Source organism: Dunckerocampus dactyliophorus, chromosome 7 (assembly GCF_027744805.1).
Source record: "Dunckerocampus dactyliophorus isolate RoL2022-P2 chromosome 7, RoL_Ddac_1.1, whole genome shotgun sequence".
Lineage (NCBI taxonomy): Eukaryota > Metazoa > Chordata > Actinopteri > Syngnathiformes > Syngnathidae > Dunckerocampus > Dunckerocampus dactyliophorus.
The window spans coordinates 8,936,471-8,954,699 of record NC_072825.1 but is presented as its reverse complement, the minus strand read 5'-3'; the positions used below and the strand labels follow the sequence as shown (position 1 = coordinate 8,954,699).

The window sequence follows — 18,229 nt, the reverse complement described above, 5'->3', positions numbered from 1 at the left end:
GTGTTGTTTACCTGCTCAAAGCGGGAAGAGGGTGGGATATAATGCTTGCAATACGTTGGACAGTTTAGCGCCCTCTAGGGAGCCGACTATCCGTGACATACAGCAGCTTTAATGAGGAAAAAAACGCCTTAATGTCAGCTTTGTGTTAGTAGTACTGACGTTTTAATGTTTTCCTCTTCCATTTCATGGCCCCCAGGCCGCACTTTGTACATCCCTGGCCTATAAAGTCAGTGAAGGTTTACAACGGCGACAGGTTGACCCTGTAGCAGATTAATTCACATTACGGTATTATTATTATGGGAAAAATAGGGTTGCAATTGAAGCTAGAATTGAACTGGTCTCACAGTGTTGGACTTTGGAGGCTCCACTGTTGTCTACGGCTGTGCTTTTCTTGTTGTTTTAAGGGGTGATAAATCGAGCAGAAAAGGCTACTTACAGTGATCTGGTCCTTGAGGTTGTCTGCCTCCTTCCGCAGTTGCTCCATTTCACCCATGGCGATGTTCGTTTAGGCACTGTCACCACCAGAGACAGAGACAGGGATGGGATGGCTGGAAAACTGACTAAAGAAAAGACAACAACTCAGTCAAACTACTGGTAAATAAAGGATTTCCCGTGCGGTAAGGACATCACATCGCCAGGCGTTGCAGCGTGAGTGTTTACCTATGCGGCAGGTCCCAGGTCTCCGAGGAAGTAACGTTTTTGCAAGTCAAACTTGCGCTCTTGGCTGCTTTGCAAACTTCCATAAACACATATAAACCGGTAGAGCACACCTTACCCCCACAAGGACATACACACACACACACATCAAGCTCATGCTACATGCAAGTGTATGAATATTCAAGCGGGACATTAACAGTGAAAGTATTTGCTCTTTGTACACACAAACCAGTACGTCCTGTCACAATGTCATCACTTGTAGAGGCTGTTTCTCGCAAGCACGGTTGAGAGTGTAGGGGCCAGGGGAGGGGGTTATTCAAGCAACCAAAATGTTGATTGCAATTGATTTTGGTCATGTCATGATTACAAAATAGGCTGCAGTCAATCCGCTAATGGACAAAATCAGAGAGTGCAATAATTGCCACACATGGCGTGACACGTTTTTTTTTTTTTTTTTTTTGTGGAGGCGAAACCACACAAACCCGAGGGCCCACTTGCTTGCACATCGCTCAAGATTCAGTTCTCATAAAAAACTGACAATCATGAGAATTTCCGCTCTATCTTTCGCAGCCCTGCTGCACTTTCTCCCTTCCTATTTGAATTTGAGTGGCTGTGAAAACACATGACCACATTCATTTGCCTCTGATTTGTCTAAAGGGAAGAGGGCAACACATGTGCGACTTTTTAGCCATCTGGAAAGCGGCTAGTGAACACACCAGCCTGTTAAATTGACATTGGAATGATGATGTAGCTCCTCAAGTTGTCAATAAGATCATTTTAAGTCTCGTGCCATTGCCCTTTTCACCTGCCATTGTCGTGTGTGATTACATGGCTGCTAGAAGAGGGTTGGGGATGGTGGTGGTAGTGGTGAGGTTGCTGGATTGTGAAGTGCATTAACACCACCCGAGAGAGAGAAAGGGGACGGTCTGGGAGTGCAAGAGGCGCGGCAGGAGAGTGACTTTTAAATCCCCACGGACCGAGATTTTTAAAGAGGGCAGGGCGGGTGGTGATGGGGGAGTGGGTGCTTTCTGAATCAAATCTGCTCTCATCCGATTACTGACTGCTCTTTGCATGTGGTTAATAGATGGAGGGAGAAGAGAGGATAGGGAGGATGACACCCAGGGGAGCGCAAAGTCTAGGTGGAGATGGAAGGGATAGAAAGCGGGATATGACTTTTTAAAAGCTGATTGCTGCTCTCTTTGCATCTTTAGTTGAAATGATCCGAAAGACAGAAATTTGGCGTCCCCCTCGGACCAAACTTTGTTACATCATGTATTACCGTAACATAAACATAGAAATGAATGATACAGAAAACAAGCAGGCATTACTTAATTATGACAAACATATGTACTGTACATGTAAATCCAGTATCACAATTTAACTCTGACCCAATAAAAAATGACCTGTTTTAGGTGCTGTCCCACGGTTTGGAAACACTGTTGCTGTCTGTTGCTAACTGAGACACTCAGCTATCTAATAAACTTAATTTTTATTAGAGTGCTTACCAAAGCCTTTTTTATTGTTGTGGTTTGAGCAACATTTTTTATTACTATATTTAAAATGTGTATTTAATGATTTTATTTGGTTAAATTGAATTTTATATTTTCCATCTTTTTTTTTTTTTGATTTGGGAGAAATCAGCTCATTGGCTGTCTCATAAAAAGGGTTCATTCAAAGCATCTGGCAGTAAACTAACTAGGTGGTGTGATGCTTAGTGATCACTAATATTTCTAATCATATAACAATAATAATAATCAACTATTGGTCAGGCAGCCTTTAGCTATGTTGCCCGTTAGGAAAAGCTTCCATCGCTTTAATGTGTTAATTCAACTTGACGCATCTGTTCAATTGACTGTTTTGTATCTCAAACATGATTTGAGCCATTGAATCATCATGCAATGTACACTAAAATAAAATTGATAATTTTTAAAACTAGGCATTGACATTGACATGTTGATAATGCATGTGTTTATTTAAATATTATTTTTCTTTAGTTAATTGAAATAATGTTTTGAATATATATTAATATTATAATCTAGTGGCCCATTTTTAAAAGCAGAATGCTGACTTTGTCTAAAAATGGTAATAAAAGTAAAAATATGATAAAATATAAAAATATATTTACAGTAATCTATTAATATTGTAATATATAGTATTTTTTAATCTCTAAGATATATTATTTTTTATTTAATTTATTTTATTTACATTTAATTTTTCAACAGATTATTACTATATATCTTACAATTTAATATGTTTTAATGTAATGTAAAATTTCTGAATTTAATTTACCATAATTATGCATTTTAATTTAATTTAAATAAAATGTTTTATCTATATCAGTATTTACAATTTATAGCAAGCAACACTCAGAAAATATTTATATTTAGTTCCATTTTTGGATCTTTCAACACAGCAGCAAACAAACACGTAAATAGGCCTTACCAGTTTGGAGACTCCCGTCAGAATGTTCCGGAAGACTTTTAATCACACTCGTGCGCCCGCCGTCCTCTGAATGTTGTCATGAGACTTTCTAGCACTTTCCATTCACTTTTGCTACGGGACACCCTTTGTAAGTCACTCTCTTCCGTCGTCCTGTGAGGAACAGATGAGGATTGGAGGGATGAAGGGATATCAGGGATGAGGGGATAAACTCTGGGATGGACAGTGAGAGGTGTGGGCTAGTTGGTGGTGGTGGTGGTGGTGGGGGCTGACAAAAAGGGATAGGAGACATAGAGGGGAGACCAAAGAAGGTGTTGGTGTACAGTACAGGGGTCACAAGACACAAGAGCGAGGGGTGAATCAAGGGATGGAAATAATGGAGGGGAGGGGTGGAAGAAGCAAAATAAGAGGGTCAGGGAAGATGACTTTTTATGGTGACGAGGTAGACCTGGAACTTCCATGACTGGCAGCACGCACAACTGATGCTTTAGAAACCTGAGAAGAGAGCTAAGATTAGAAAGCTAATAGGACAGAGTGTGAGATAAAAACACAACAAGGCTAACATATAGTACATTTAAAATATATACCTGTATGTGCTGTATATACACAGTATTTAACTCAATAGACCAGTTATGTTGAACTATGACAACCGGTGTGGCCTCAGTATGACTTTTTCATAAAAGTCAATGACCACACTTGTTTATAGGGCAAGGAACTATATTTGATTAGCTAAGTGTTAGCCTCAGTAAAGGCAATAGAACCACATGACAATATGATAATAATAGCGGAAAAGTTCTCACCAAATATTATAAAAGTATTTAGTGCACAAACTACAGTTAAATCTAAAATTAAAAAATAATAGACATCAAAAGTAATCGTTTTCGGTCTTGAGAAACAGGAAGTTATTGATATCGGCTTGAAATTTTTTTATCGTGCATGCCTATATTAAATCATAGCGTAATAATATAGTCATTGTCATGATATTGATGGAAACCTTTTTTTCATGTACTAGAAATACTTCTAAAAAAGTATTAAGAGGTGAGTAAGATATGATCAAATGTGAAATATAACTCAAATTATTTAAATTGCAAACTTGTTATCTTAGATAATTACTTTTATATTACAATTTGGGCTTAATCAGCACGTATATATAATATAATTATAATAATTATATTGTAACTGTTTATTTCATGACCGATATGCGGTATTCATTTCATGAGTAATTTATATATCCATCCATGCATCCATCTTCTATGCCGCTTACCCTCACTAGGGTCTTGGCTATGCTGGAGCCTATCCCAGCTGACTTCGGGCGAGAGGCGGGGTACACCCTGGACTGGTCGCCAGCCAATCGCAGGGCACATATAGACAAACAACCATTCACACTCACATTCATACCTATGGACAATTTAGAGTCGCCAATTAACCTAACATGCATGGTTTTGGAATAATTTATATATTTCATAGCCAATTCATATTCATGGTCTTTTTCATTATAAAATGGCGTTTTTTTGTTATTAATAGTAGCATATCATCAGTTCTTGGCTGCTCCAAGAGAACGCGTGAGCTTGACTCTTGCTCTTGTGTGGACATTTTGGTTGTTAAAACTCATAATGTATTGCCTACTTCCTGGCTTTATTGCATTACTGTGTGTAACCTTGAGTCACTCACTGGAGTGGAGTGACGACTGCAGCGTCTGAGCCCGACACTGGATTTGGTGACGTCGAGGGAAACCTATTTTAGCTCACAAGTAAAAGATAGCTGATGTGTTTTCTGTTTGCGTATTTAATCATCACGTTATTTACTTGGTAACATTGGTCAGCAACCTTTTAACCGGATTTGACACTGCTTACACGTACATGTTGGCATTTTCCCACTTTTATTAACCCGGCAATATTCCACCTTCAAAGGTAGTATCAATATTTTATTCTACACAGAGATTCTGGAAAAGCACTTGTGCCTTATACACAGAACCTAGCAAAGCGGGACATTGTCGCACCTGTGTGCACTTTCACACAGTGACACAACATGTTGAAATCAGATGTTTGTAAAAGTGACAGTGCGTCTTTTTTCCGTGCCGATGCTGTTCATACAGAGCAGCGAAAGGTGGAAAAGAGACGGAAAAAGGAGAGACTTGTCAACCCCACAGTTTTATGCCTTCAGGAGATTAGTCTCTCAGGGCAGGAGAAGTGAGACGAGCTTCTCGCTCTGTTATGGTTCTCGCCCCTTTCACACTTTAAAAGTGGCTGTCTGCCAAATTGTCAGCAAAGCAGTAAAAAGACAGAAAAGTGGGAGAGACAGTCAAGCCTGGCATTCGGGAGTACAGTATACAAGTAGTATCAGAGCTGTAACAGAGGCGGAACTCCACCTGTGTTCAAAGGTATTTCATAAAGTTTAACACCGGACTCTCTGACTTTTGATGCTGTGTGAAAGCACACACAATTTAAGCACTATCCCTCTTAGCATTGTTCTGTATAAAAGGCTAGGGCAAATAAATGCTGGTTTTCCTGTTAAAGTTAGTTGTTTTGTGACATGTCTGTGAGAAAGAAAGAGGTTTTTACTGCACAACACAACAAGGCAGGAGAAGTGAGTCACGCCTCCTGCCTCTGTTACGGCTCGGGCCCCTTTCACACTGCATTTAAAAGCAACAATTCTTCTGCCAGTATTTCAGAAACAACAGCCTGGCCCCTGGGAGTAGTACCAGAGCTGTAACAGAGGTGGTACTCTACTTGTGTGTAAGGGTATTCAGTAGGACTCTCACTTCTGTTGCTGTGTGAAAGCACAATCTGTTTCGGCAGAACCCTACTTAGCTGAGTTGTGTATAAAAGGCACGGGGGAATAAATGACGATACTCTACTGTTATGGACCTGGCTATTTTTTGAGATTTCTGTGTGAAAGAGGCTTTTGCTTCTTGCCAACACAACACGGAGGGAGAAATGAGCCTCACGTGTAGCCTCTGTTATCGCTGTTGTCCATTTGACACTGCCTTTAAAGTTGGCAATTGTTCTGCTGACTTTACAGCAAAAGTGGGGAAAAAAAGAAAATACAATGCGGGACAAAGTAAAGCCCGGCTTTTGGAGTAGTATCAGCGCAGTGGGGCTGTGTAAGCGTAATTTGCAAAGTTTAACACCTGACTCTCGCTTCAGTGTTTGTGTGAAAGCGCACTTAGTTGCGTATCCCATTTCGCTTGGTTCTGTGTAAAAGGCATAGGTGATGGTTCTACGATTCCGGCTGTATTGTGGCATTTCTGTGTAGAGAAGGCTTTGGATTCCTGTCTGGCTCCATTTTATTCCATTACACTGTAAATAACATTTCTTGTTTAATGACACTTGATTCATATTTTGCAAGGAAGCCTTGAGTCATGAAAAGATGGCATCACACAGACTTCATATAATTAGAGCACCAATGCGGCAACATGCATTATGTGGACATTACACCTACTTAAGAGGGGATTATTGCAGATGTTTAGGGTACGGCGTGTTTTCCGCTTGCAAGAGGAGGACAAGTTTAAAGCACCATTAAAGAGGCACGCCGACCCAATTCTAGCAGAAGTAAAAGTAATGGTGGTGGGGGGGGATTATAACACACAGACGGGGGGTGAGAGGTGAGAGTGTTAATGTGGGCCATAAACAGCACTTGGGTCTGTACAGAGAAGATGATGAGGGGGGTGTGATGGGACGGGGGTTCACTGGTTGAAATGGGTTAAGACCGACGTGGCTGCATGAGAGCGCTGAATGATTAAATGATCTCTCTCTGGATTACTATTCCATATTCTAAATGGGAGACTTTTTAAGCTTCATAAACAAATGCACTCATTTATGGAGGGATTAGCAGTAATCTCTCTATTTCTATCCCAGCAGCCCCCCATTTTCTATGCTCTTTTTTTTTCTGCTGCAGTTTCTGACACACTAATGTAACTAACAGACTGTGATTTATTTTTTTATTTGCAGGTTTCAACAGAGTGTGAATTTGACTGCACTTTCCAAAAGACTTGTACTGTGAAACATGAAAAAAAGAGGAACAAACTGAAGGGGAGACAACAACAACGACAAAAAAACGCACCTCGCTCGCAGTAAATATAAATACGGTATATACAAACAATACGCAAGCAATTTTACACACACTTCAATTCATTAGATACACCTCAATAAAATGAGGTGATACTGAAAGGTGTAATAAATACTCAGAAACTGTGGCAGCTGTGAAGGAAAACTGAAAAATCGCAGCATTAAAAAGGGTGGTGAACAACCCAAACGTTGAATTTGCGAGTTTAATCGAAAACACGCAAAGTCAAAGAAAACTCAATAGTTCAAGTTCAATTATGCGTGTTTGTCCATTTTGGACACTCCTAATGTGGGTCTGGGAGGTTTCCTGGACCGGTTCAGACCTCTTGATCAAAAACTGCACCAAAAAAAATTCAATTCTGAAACAGGGTCACCTTTATTAAATGTACAGGTGATGTAAAAAGTAACATTCTTAACATCCCTAGCTGTCACACAAGAGTACAAAATAAGTTAAACGCTGTGTAATAAAACTGAAATAAAGTAGTCCTTTAAAAAGATGCCAGAGAGACTTGTAGTTGTGCTTTTTTTCTTTTTTTCTGTGTTTCTATTTTTTGCAATCACAGAAGGATGGAAAAAGGGGAAAAGTGATGATAACCTTAGAACCAGAAATGGACAATTCGAGCGATACAATTACTTACATGTTCTCTTTCCGTTATGTTTTAGGCATCTAGTTTTTTAACTTTTAGTTTTAAATTATACAGATACAAATTTTTTTTTAGTACTTGTATGGCAGTTAAGAATGTTACACCGCCTGTACAGTTAATAAATGTTTTATGAAGGTGCCAGTTTGACCCCGGAACAGATAAATTCACTTTACATTATTTCCTATGGGAAAAACTGTTGAATTGTTGACTAGCTACATCAGCCATCTTGGATCATCATCATATTATTTGATTGCCCTTGTGACATAAACCTCAAAAAACAGTTAGACTTTTTCATGGTAGAACTGAACAGGACCTTTGACCTCAGCGACTGCGGAAATCTTGCGTGAAAATCACTAAAAATGAAAAGGGTTCTTGCTCAAATACAGCATTGAAGACAAATACAGATTGAACACCTGATGCTTAACTCCAGTCATGACAATACATGAGATGTATTGTCCTTCTCTTATATAGTCTACAGTCACTTATAAATTAGTTTCACTGGTAGAGAGGAGCTCCACTGACAGGAAATCCACTTTGACAGGCTCACAGTTCATCTTTGCCCGCTGTCACACGTCCTCTTCCTCTGCTGGCCGCCTTAGCTGGCGCTTGATTCCGAGCGTTCTTCGGCTCCTCCTTTTCATCCTCCTTGGTCACAGCCTGTCCGTCGGCGGCCCAGGCTGTCTCCACCTCCTCTCGCTCCTGCAGGAAAGACAATGCTTTTAAGACTGTATCGATGGAACAGACAAAGGCAAAATCCTTTATGGTCATACTCTACATCACATGGAGGGCCAAGACACTGCAGGTTTTTTCTCCAACCAGTTTCTCCAGCAGGTGATTTCATTAATGAGCGCCTTCCCTCAAATTGAAGGTGGTGTTGATCATTGAAATCACTTCCTTTAGTGACCAGCTGAAAAGAAAACCTGCAGTGTCTCGGCCCTCCGTGGCACAGGTTTGACACCCCTGCGCTACACTCTCACAAAATCTCCACTTGAATGAGACTTGATGTTTTAATAACTATTATTTAATTATTTTAGTTGGAAGGCAGGACTATGTAAGAACAACTAGTCCATTCAGATTCAGATTGTCATGTTTTCCAGTTGGCGTCCGCTTTTTAATGCCGCATTACTGCCACCTACAGGACTGGAGTGGAACATGTCGTGATAGCAGCACTTTGCGGAGTTGTCTTTGTAAAGGCAAAAAACATTTTTTTATACACTTCTTTTATTGGCTCTCACACACTAATGTTGCGGTTGGTGATTTTCAGGTTAAATATTATTACATATTATTATACTTTGTTATGGTAATGGTTTAATTTTCTTTGAACGTGCATACAAGTTACAAAGGAATACATCACATCATACAATTCGCAGTTCCACATGTCCAAAAGTAGTAGGAAGAAGCAAAGCTTATTCAATTCTACCCTCCGTCCGTTTCACATCAATTGCAATACATTTATTCACTTCCTGTGTTTCATATGTGGTCTATTTAATACATAGAAAAGTGATAAGATAATGTCACAATGTGGTAATATAATTGTCAAGGTTTTTCCACAATCATAATAAATAATTATCATATATAATAATCAGTATAATAATAACTAAATATGAATCAATACAAATAGGCATAACAGAACAAGTTGAAGACTCTTCCTTGTATTTTGCAAACATCAACTGTTTGTATTGTTTCTTGAAATCGCTCATCTTGGTGCTTTGTTTGAGTTCCTTACTCAATCCGTTCCATAATTTGATTCCACATACTGAAATGCTGTGGGGTTTTAGCGTTTTAAGTGTAGTTTTTCCCCTGAGATCATATTTCTTACTCTCTTGTAGAAAAATATTGTATGACATTTTTGGGTAACAGGTTGTTGTTAGCTTTATGCATCATTTTGTTTTGGTGTTTTGGTGTTCAGTTTTAGTGATTTTAGAAACAAAAGATTTGTATGTTCTCTATACGTGGCATTATGGATTATCCTGACTGATCTTTTTTGCAGTACATTTGGCAAGTGAAGGTAGCTTTTATAGTTGTTACCCCATGTCTCCATGCAATAAGGTAGATATGGTAATACCAGAGAGCAGTATAGAGTATGGAGTGATTTTTGGTCAAGGACAACTTTTGCTTTATTCAATATTGAGGTATTTCTCGCCACCTTATGTTGTATTTTTTATGTATATATTATAATATTGTTATAATACTATTAGACTGTAAAAGCAGCAAAAGTGCAGATAACACGGTCACACAACTGAGAGCTACCATCAAGGTTAACTGCTCTTCCATGAGCTAACAATATTGTCCCAGGCGGACAATGACAACCACCACCAGATTTGCATTGTGCTCTCGTTGTCACGACAACAAGGATCAGGACGTGAGCACTCACCATGTCCCTGTATAACTTCTCCTTGGTGAACCAGAGAGCCAGCGCACACCGCCGCCCTTTTGTTACCGCGGTAACACCATGTGGATTTATCGGCCCTGACGAGAAGCCGACGAGTCGACCGCATGCCGGTTTGACTCTGGCCTGCAGGGGCAAGGTCATAAAGGACAAGACTCTAAACAGAGCCAAAGAATAACACCAAAATCTGGGGATGAAAAAAAGACTTACTGTCACTGTTTTGGCATTCCTGTTGGTGAAGAACAACTCGCCGCCATCAAAGTTATCATTCAGGTACAGAATGGCACTGTGGTGAGAGATATTAAGATTTCATATGAAATAATTATCAGCATCAGCAATGATACCAAAGCAAAGCCACATTAATAAGCAGTCAGAGAAGGTCACATTTCAACGTGTACCTGAGGTCTCTGTGTATAAAAGCTGGTGGTTCCTTCCAGCACTGTTTGGTGTCTGGCTCAAGCAGACAGTTGTCCACATGGACAGGATGAGACAGGTCCAGTCTGCCCTCCTGGTCCCCTGATGGGAGTAGAAAATGTGTCCAAAGCAAGAGCTGTATTTAGAATTCGCTTTTTCTGTCATTACAAAAAGAAAATCTGATCTGTTGGCTGGATCTGGTCCAAAATTAAGTGGTGCTTTCCAAGTGGTGAACTGTCAGGGGGGCCGTGAGAGGCAGGCAGTACTTTCTGTGTTAGTGCAGACCTGCCAGCATGTACAAATTTATCGTACTCAACGTCCAATTTGACTCTTGAATACGCTTGTATGTTGCAGTTTCTCAATAGTATTTCAAATTGGGGGGGGGCTGAAAACATTTCTGTCCCCTGGGGGGGCATGAAAGAAAATAATTGAGAACCACTGATCTAGACCATCTAAAAGAAGAAAAAATGTTTCGAAACCAGTAGCAAGGTGACCCCATTAATTCCCTAATTATTTATTGTGCTAAATGGACTTCTAGATGATGTTGTAACAGCAATATGTTTCCCTAGAGCCTATTTATGGGCACCAAATGTGACAAAAATCTACCATCACTCGCACTTGTTTGCACCATTTTTGAGGGAAGAGGTGCTGAAACGCTCGCTTTTGATATCCAGGTTTTCATGATATCATGAACCTCTGACCCACCCTCATATAGTTGAGTCTGCCTCATGTATACATGAAATTGTAATACAAAAAAAAATCAGGCTTCACTACACGTCTTAAAATAAAGCCTGGAGCTTTGCCAGCTTTCTGTCAGTCAGCTACAGATGTGAGAGCTATAAGTTTGATGATTTTGTTTTTTTCTGCGAATAGGCTAACCTAGCATGAGGTTGCTAAAATGTGAGTGTAAGGTACAGTAGCCCACGTAGCAATGCTAGCGTTGCTTATGTTTGTGTCTTCCTACTGCATTCTTTAATGTTACGTTATTGTATGTGATGTGTGGCATCTATTGTGTTGGAAAAGAGTCACACTCTACAGTTGTTCCTCGCCACTTCGCGATACATATTTCGCAGCTTCACTGTATCACAGTTTTTCAAAATAATTACATTAATTATCGCAGTTTCATGTCTATGGCTTATGATTAGTCAAAATGTATGCATATTTAAGCAAAAATGGCTAATTGAATGAAAATACAAATATAAGGCATTCAGAAGATGCAAAGATGTGAGATGTAGTATTCTACGCTGGTCACCAGGTGTCAGTATTGTTACATTGATGAGACAATAGCAACCAGGAATTACGCTGTCCAGAAAAAATGCTAATGTGCGAGTCTATGTCATGTTTAATGTGTCTTATTTTCTGGTATTATGTCTACCATAGGCCGCACGGTTGTCTAGTGGTTAGCGCGTTGGCCAACACAGTAACAGCCTGGAGATTGGGAAGACCTGGGTTCGATTCTCCCCTGGGCATTTCTGTGTGGAGTTTGCATGTTCTCGTGTGCGCGTGGGTTTTCTCCGGGTACTCCGGTTTCCTCCCACATTCCAAAAACATGCAGGTGAGGTTAATTGGTGACTCTAAATTGTCCATAGGTATGAATGTGAGTGTGAATGGTTGTTTGTCTATATGTGCCCTGCGATTGGCTGGCGACCAGTCCAGGGTGTACCCTGCCTGTCGCCCAAAGTCAGCTGGGATAGGCTCCAGCATGCCCCCGCGACCCTAATGAGGAGAAGCGGTATAGAAAATGGATGGATGGATGTCTACCATATCGGATAATATGAGTGTAAAGGTGACTACAGGGGGGTTATTTCATGTCTGGAGGGCTCTAATAATGGTAAAAACATATTTAGAAGATCGTAAACAGGTTTTCAGTGATCTAACTACAAAAATATTCTATTTATAAATAAAGAATGCCACTTATTCAAATTCACTTGTCACGGTAGGGTCTGTAACCAATTATCCGCAACAAACGAGGGATTACAGTACATGCAAAAAGTGGATAAAGTTTACAATAGCGCTTCTTGGAGACGCACACTTTGTCGGAGACAGTTGTGGACAAACACAGCTCATTTGCACTAAAGCTACAGACACAGTAGGGTTTACTTAAGGCACTTTTACACTGTCCAAATTCCAGAGTCAAGGCTAGATTTTGGACAGCATACTTTCAATGCACTAGTGTGGGACCTCTTATTTAAAATTGTTGAAAAATACTATAATATGGAAACCTTAATCTATAACAAGGTTGTCCCTCTTACCTGCAATAGCACTGCGACAGACCAAGTGTGTGAATGCAACAAAGAGCCCTGATGGGCTCCTAAAGTAGGAATGGAGAAGGATTCGCACTCTCTCGCCCAGCTCGTGTAACAACTTGGCATCAGTGTGGTTGACCAGGCCATCCTGAACCAGCTGTGACGTGCAGTGAAAGAATGCAATGTAGCAAATGTTGCGTTTCGTGAACAAGAACGTTCATATTGTTGGCCCACCTTCGCAGCTCTTAACAGGGTGAGGCCATTCAGTGTCTCGTGAGGCGTGTGTGGAGACCGTCGCCCCCGATAACCATCTCCTGCAGATGCCACCGCCTGTGAAGAAACACCAGAATGCATTAATGAGGCAAGATGGTGCGCCAGACTCAAACCTCTTATCTTACTTACTTCTGCCAACTTCAACATTCTGTCACACTCCTTTTCAGTCATGACTCCATCCAGGACCACCCGGTTGGTGCCGTTTAAGAGCAGGTCGTCCATGGTGATGGTCACACCCACCTGAGGGACTGGACCACCTGGAGAAAGGACAAACAGGAAAGGGTAAGTATTGCAAGTTGTGCTTAAAAGCACCACAGAAAGTATGCATGTTTGACCTGCATAAAAGCCGCTGTCATCCACATCCTCTTCCTGCTCGTCTTCTTTCACTTTTTCATTCATTTTCTCTTTCTCAGCTCTGGCCCCCCAAAAACCGTCATTACTTTTAACTTGAATTTGTGGCCAACTTGTCTTTGAGGCTGTCTTACCTCCATGTTTCCCTGAGGGATTCAGGAACGACATCCTCTGGGGTCCAAAGATCCTGCACAGGAAAACACTTTTAAAAAATGTCCCCAAGAAGTGGAATAGTGTACATTTATGGTGACTTACTGGGTCAATGAAGGTAAAATTTAAATGCTCCATACTAAAATACAGCAGCTTCTTCTCCTGTAACGAGCGCCTGACGTAACGAGCGATCTCCTGTGTGATAAACACAAAAATTACATGTCATACTCCATATTTGGAGTTAACAAATGGAGGTGACAAATGTTGGTCACCTGAAATATTTGCATATTTTTGCTTAGTTTACATAAATTCTGCAAAACTGATTGCATCTGACAGAATATCAACCATTGAATATGAAGGAAAAATTGGCATCATTGCAATGCTCATAGTACCTGAGCAGACTGTGACTCCCTGTCTCCCCCTAGTGTCTCAACGTAGAGCTGCAGGTTGTCCAAGGAGTCCGTATCAGAAGGGTAGAAAAGAAGAAGGGAACGAAGCGTCCGCACTGCACCTCTGACATCTCCAGCTGTGAGGAAGCAATGACACGTATAAAAGTCATCAAATCAGTCAAATCTACTTACATATTTGATGGACAAAAGTCTGACGACACACTAATTAATCAATCGCAGGTTGGATTAGAACCTTTCGTCTCCCCCCAAGTGTTAATTATGTATCTGAGCAAGGCATTTTGGACAATTCCAGGCCATTTTCTGTTCCCAGTTAAAACACATGGTCAATACAAGCATATTTGGAGTTTTGTGGGGAAGAACTGCCAAACGTCTTTGGGATGAACTAGAACAGAGATTGTGCAACTTCTGACCGCTCAAATGAACAAAAATCCTCACAATGTTGTTGAGGGTCTTCTTATAAGAGTACAAGGAAAGTTCCACTTCCATTTTTGCTTCTTGTAGGTGTCATGACTGCATGTCCCAATACTTTTTTTCATGAAGGTGTACTCGGACCTCAATTTTCACTGATAATTTCTATTGTAACGTTGATAGTGTCAAGAACATCCTCTTCAACAGAACCACAATATGTCACAATCGATGTGTGTCATGTGGCGTACCACAGGGCTATGTTCCCAGTCCTATGTTGTTTATTACCCGGACTCAAAAAGTCTCAAACTGATTTCAAGCACATTTTGTAGAGGTGTACAGTGTGGGCCAAGGAAAGCAACGGTTAATTTGGGGTTGGATCCAGACAGCTTGGATTATTAATTTGTCATAGTGACACACATTACATTGGATGACAAGGAAAAAGGTGTCACGGCTACGTGTCCAATACTTTTGTCCATGAAAGTGAACGAAAGCATCCATTTTTCCTGTTGACTTCAAAGTCCTCATCAACAGACCCACAACATATCACAATCACTACTGATTCTGGCATACCCCAGGGCTGTGTTCTAAGTCCATGTACGATGTTGTTTGTTACCAACTTAACTCAAAAACTACCTCACCTACTTCAAGAAACTTTGTAGAAGAGTCAACCAAAGAACGCATCATTTAGTTTTGGCTTGAATTTGCAGAGCAGGATAAATTTAAAATGGTGACACTTAACATATTGAATAACAATAATAGCTACCATTGTAGTTTTTCAGTCATTTTTTTTGCCAGTTGATGATAACTGCCGCAAATGAAAGTGTTACATTTTGTAATTTTAGAAACACAAACCTTTAAACTGTGCAATGTGCATGTGCTCCAGCTGAGTGGGCAGGAAGTCCTCCTGAGAGGAGATCCTACCGGGACGTGTGGCCACCCGCGTCACACACGACTGTTGGCAAGACAGCAGCGACAAGGAAAGCGCTGGATGACAAAAAAAACATCAGTAAAAAAATGATGTGTCGTATTTTTGGGTTTTGGCAGAAAAACACTTGTGTCATACCTGCAGCTTTCTCGAACACGCCATCCACGCTGTCCACTCCCCTGTCCTCAGGCATGCGCTGGCAAGCCACCACACACTGCACCCTGCACTCTTCTGTCTGACGCAGCGTTTCGTTCACGCACGCTCGCCATGCGTCCACCGCCTGCGCCCACTCAGACAACGCCTCATGCTGGAGTGCGGAATCATACAGCGCCTGTGTATGCAAAAAAAATCTTTATTAAAGACTGATGAAGACCATCCGAACCACTGAAAACTACAGTGAATTCCATAAAAAGTCAGCATCATTATCTTTGTAAAGACCTTCTTTTTAGATCATTCCTCACCCAGTGCTTTTCACTCGCTGTCTCTCTGTCCTGAAAGGCTTCCTCGCTCACTCCCTCCATCCTTCTGTACTTCTCAATGTTGTTCCTCATCTCCAGGTGACCGGGGTTGGCCACGAAGTAAGTCTGAGCCGCCGACGCCGCCTTCTGCAACTTTTCCATCTGATAAATACATTCAATAGCATACATGTCATACAAGTTGTATAATCATTAACACAATGGTCAATAACCATTGGCCATTTTTTTCAACTGATCGTATTCAAAATTTTCACACATGTCCGTCCCCTAAAAGGTATGTACCAAATTTCATGGTGATTGGACTAAACACTCTAAATTTACAGTGAGTGTTTTATAGAGCTATGTGAGAAATTTCAAGCCAATCCAACTAATGGGGTTGAAAAAGAGCACTACCATGTGGTGTATTTTCCAGAAACATAATAGCACAGGCAACACGGTAGGGATGCATGTTTTCACCAATTTTCATCCTTTTGTGTACAGGAGTGGAAAACTTTTTAACACTTATACAGTAGTACATACCTTATTTCAATGTTATACTCTCACAACATAAGCGAATTCCACAAACTATGCGAATAAGCTATTTAAATGTTAATTGTATTTAATTAGAAATGTAGATTCTGTATTTTTTAAAGTCACTTTTCAACAATGCTATATACAGTATAAGGCTTTTTGTATTGTTAACATTTTGTAGTAAATATTACAAGAAAATAACAATATACAATAATATACAAAAAAGTATTTTGATTTAAAAATATAGACTTTAATATTATTTAATATTTATTCCAAAATTTATTATTTTAAAAACATGACTGTGTCACCTTCCTTATTTTTATTTATTTTTCTTTCCACGGTGCAAAGCACGGTGAAAGGCGAAAATTCATTTGCTGTATGTCTTGTAGAGACCGTATATATTTTGGTGCTTTTTTTTCATCTGACATCATTTTATGACCTGGGAAGGGCCAAGTGATCTTTTCATGATGTACTGTATGTTGTCCTTATAAGAAAAATATATGAATTGAACTAGCAGGAGGGTGGGACACTGTGGAAACTATAAGTGCCAATTAGAAACCATTTCTGATTGGCCTGCCCAGCCATTATAAACTTATATATAAAATAATAGCCACAAACCTTGTAATATGTAACCTGCAGGAAGTTGTAAGGGTTCCTGGAGCTGAACTCATACTCAATGTCTGTAGAAACAGGAAGTTGTCCCACAAGGCTGACAGATCGTCCCATACAGAATCTCAAACACTCCGCCTTCTTCTGCATCCAGTCCAGGACCCAAAGGTCCCACAGGCTCCCTTCTTCTTTGGCTGTGTCTGACAATACAGAGAAGAAGAAGTGACCAATGGCTTCATGTTGCCCATTTACGCTAACAAATCCTACATTTAAATCATGATTTTTTAAATTTATTTATTTTTTTTACATTTTGTAAACCAACCCATGTAGATAGGCTAAGAAGTTGTTACATTTAAATACAAAATATTTTCTCCTTCCATTACGCTTTTTTGATCTTTTTTTCCAATTGTTCTATTGTGTTTTTTTTAATTTACGAATATTTCAGCTTTCTTCTCTTAATATTTTATTATTTATATTTGAATACAGACATTCTTAGAAAAATATTGGAACTTTTTCACAAACTTTTGTTTCATTTTGTTTGTATCTCAAATGCTTCTAAAATTACTTCCCCCCCTCATATTACAACTGTATGTTTCTACTATATATTCCCCTTAATATTATGACTATATTCTCCTAATATTTAGACATTAATCTCGTAAAATTACTGCTTTTTTCCAGTTTTGCTGTTGCCTATTTAAAAACAGCCCTTTAACCGCCCCTGCATCACACTTTGGGCACCCCTGATTGCAGCTATAAACACAAAGACACAACTGTTACTGTCTACAGCTGAAAGTTACCCAGTTTTTGTAGTGCATCTCGCCCAGCAGCCACACACTCCTCATAACACAGCCTTCGGTACTTGAACAGAGCCTCCTTGGTCGCAATGGACCTCTCCAGAAGCTCTGCAGCCTTGGCCCACTCTCCACCAAAGTACGCACGTACACCTTTGTAGTACAAAAAGTCATAGGGCTGCAGCAGCGGCGACGGAACGTCGGAGTTCGCAGAGGCTCGGTGAAATAGTGCAAGGAGAAGCACGACCTGAGACGCCACGTAGACAGCGAACAAGTCGGAGGGAAGCGCCATGGTCCGAGGCGAGAAGAGACAGCGTCAGGGCTGTGGAGGTTTGGAGGAAAGGAGGAGGGACTTGGAAAGTTTACTTCCTCTCTCGTCATAAAAAACAAAACCACGACCTTAAAAAATACATCCGAACAATTTAGAAATGCACCCGTGTTGGTCGTGATTTGCATTACAAACAAGAGACCGA

The 18,229-nt window shown here is 40.3% G+C and overlaps 2 protein-coding genes and 1 long non-coding RNA gene across 3 annotated transcripts in view; 1 reads left to right on the top strand and 2 right to left on the bottom strand.

Moving 5' to 3' along the window:
• gnb3a (guanine nucleotide binding protein (G protein), beta polypeptide 3a) overlaps positions 1-3,319 on the bottom strand; it is a 10,123-nt gene extending 6,804 nt beyond the window's left edge. The window contains exons 1-2 of the mRNA XM_054781200.1: positions 3,100-3,319; positions 437-560 (exon numbers count right to left, since the gene is read on the bottom strand). Coding sequence (XP_054637175.1) covers positions 437-493 — 57 coding nt within the window. The 5' untranslated portion in view covers positions 494-560; positions 3,100-3,319. The remainder of the gene's footprint in view (positions 1-436; positions 561-3,099) is intronic.
• The window catches only part of LOC129184831 (uncharacterized), a 22,204-nt gene extending 5,811 nt beyond the window's left edge, over positions 1-16,393 (top strand). Inside the window, exons 5-6 of the long non-coding RNA XR_008571978.1 lie at positions 13,096-13,222; positions 13,294-16,393. This is a non-coding gene — a long non-coding RNA (uncharacterized LOC129184831). The remainder of the gene's footprint in view (positions 1-13,095; positions 13,223-13,293) is intronic.
• p3h3 (prolyl 3-hydroxylase 3) lies at positions 7,032-18,229 on the bottom strand. The gene is made up of 16 exons (XM_054781196.1): positions 17,763-18,229; positions 16,975-17,165; positions 15,832-15,990; positions 15,509-15,701; positions 15,298-15,429; positions 14,020-14,153; positions 13,733-13,822; positions 13,612-13,664; positions 13,462-13,541; positions 13,256-13,383; positions 13,088-13,183; positions 12,860-13,010; positions 10,592-10,709; positions 10,404-10,479; positions 10,179-10,319; positions 7,032-8,503 (listed from the first exon to the last, which is right to left on the bottom strand). The coding sequence occupies exons 1-16, from the start codon at positions 18,046-18,048 to the stop codon at positions 8,348-8,350; spliced, it is 2,184 nt and encodes a 727-aa protein (XP_054637171.1). The 5' UTR covers positions 18,049-18,229; the 3' UTR covers positions 7,032-8,347.

What these genes read in the sequence shown, in the direction of transcription:
- p3h3 (XM_054781196.1), bottom strand. Translation starts at nt 18,048, where the DNA reads ATGGCGCTTCCCTCCGACTTGTTCGCTGTCTACGTGGCGTCTCAGGTC. An exon ending in CCCTGTTAAGAGCTGCGAAG is followed by an intron (nt 13,011 to 13,087) that starts GTGGGCCAACAA and finishes TGCACGTCACAG; the next exon opens with CTGGTTCAGGATGGCCTGGT. An exon ending in CTGTCGCAGTGCTATTGCAG is followed by an intron (nt 10,710 to 12,859) that starts GTAAGAGGGACA and finishes TACTCCCATCAG; the next exon opens with GGGACCAGGAGGGCAGACTG.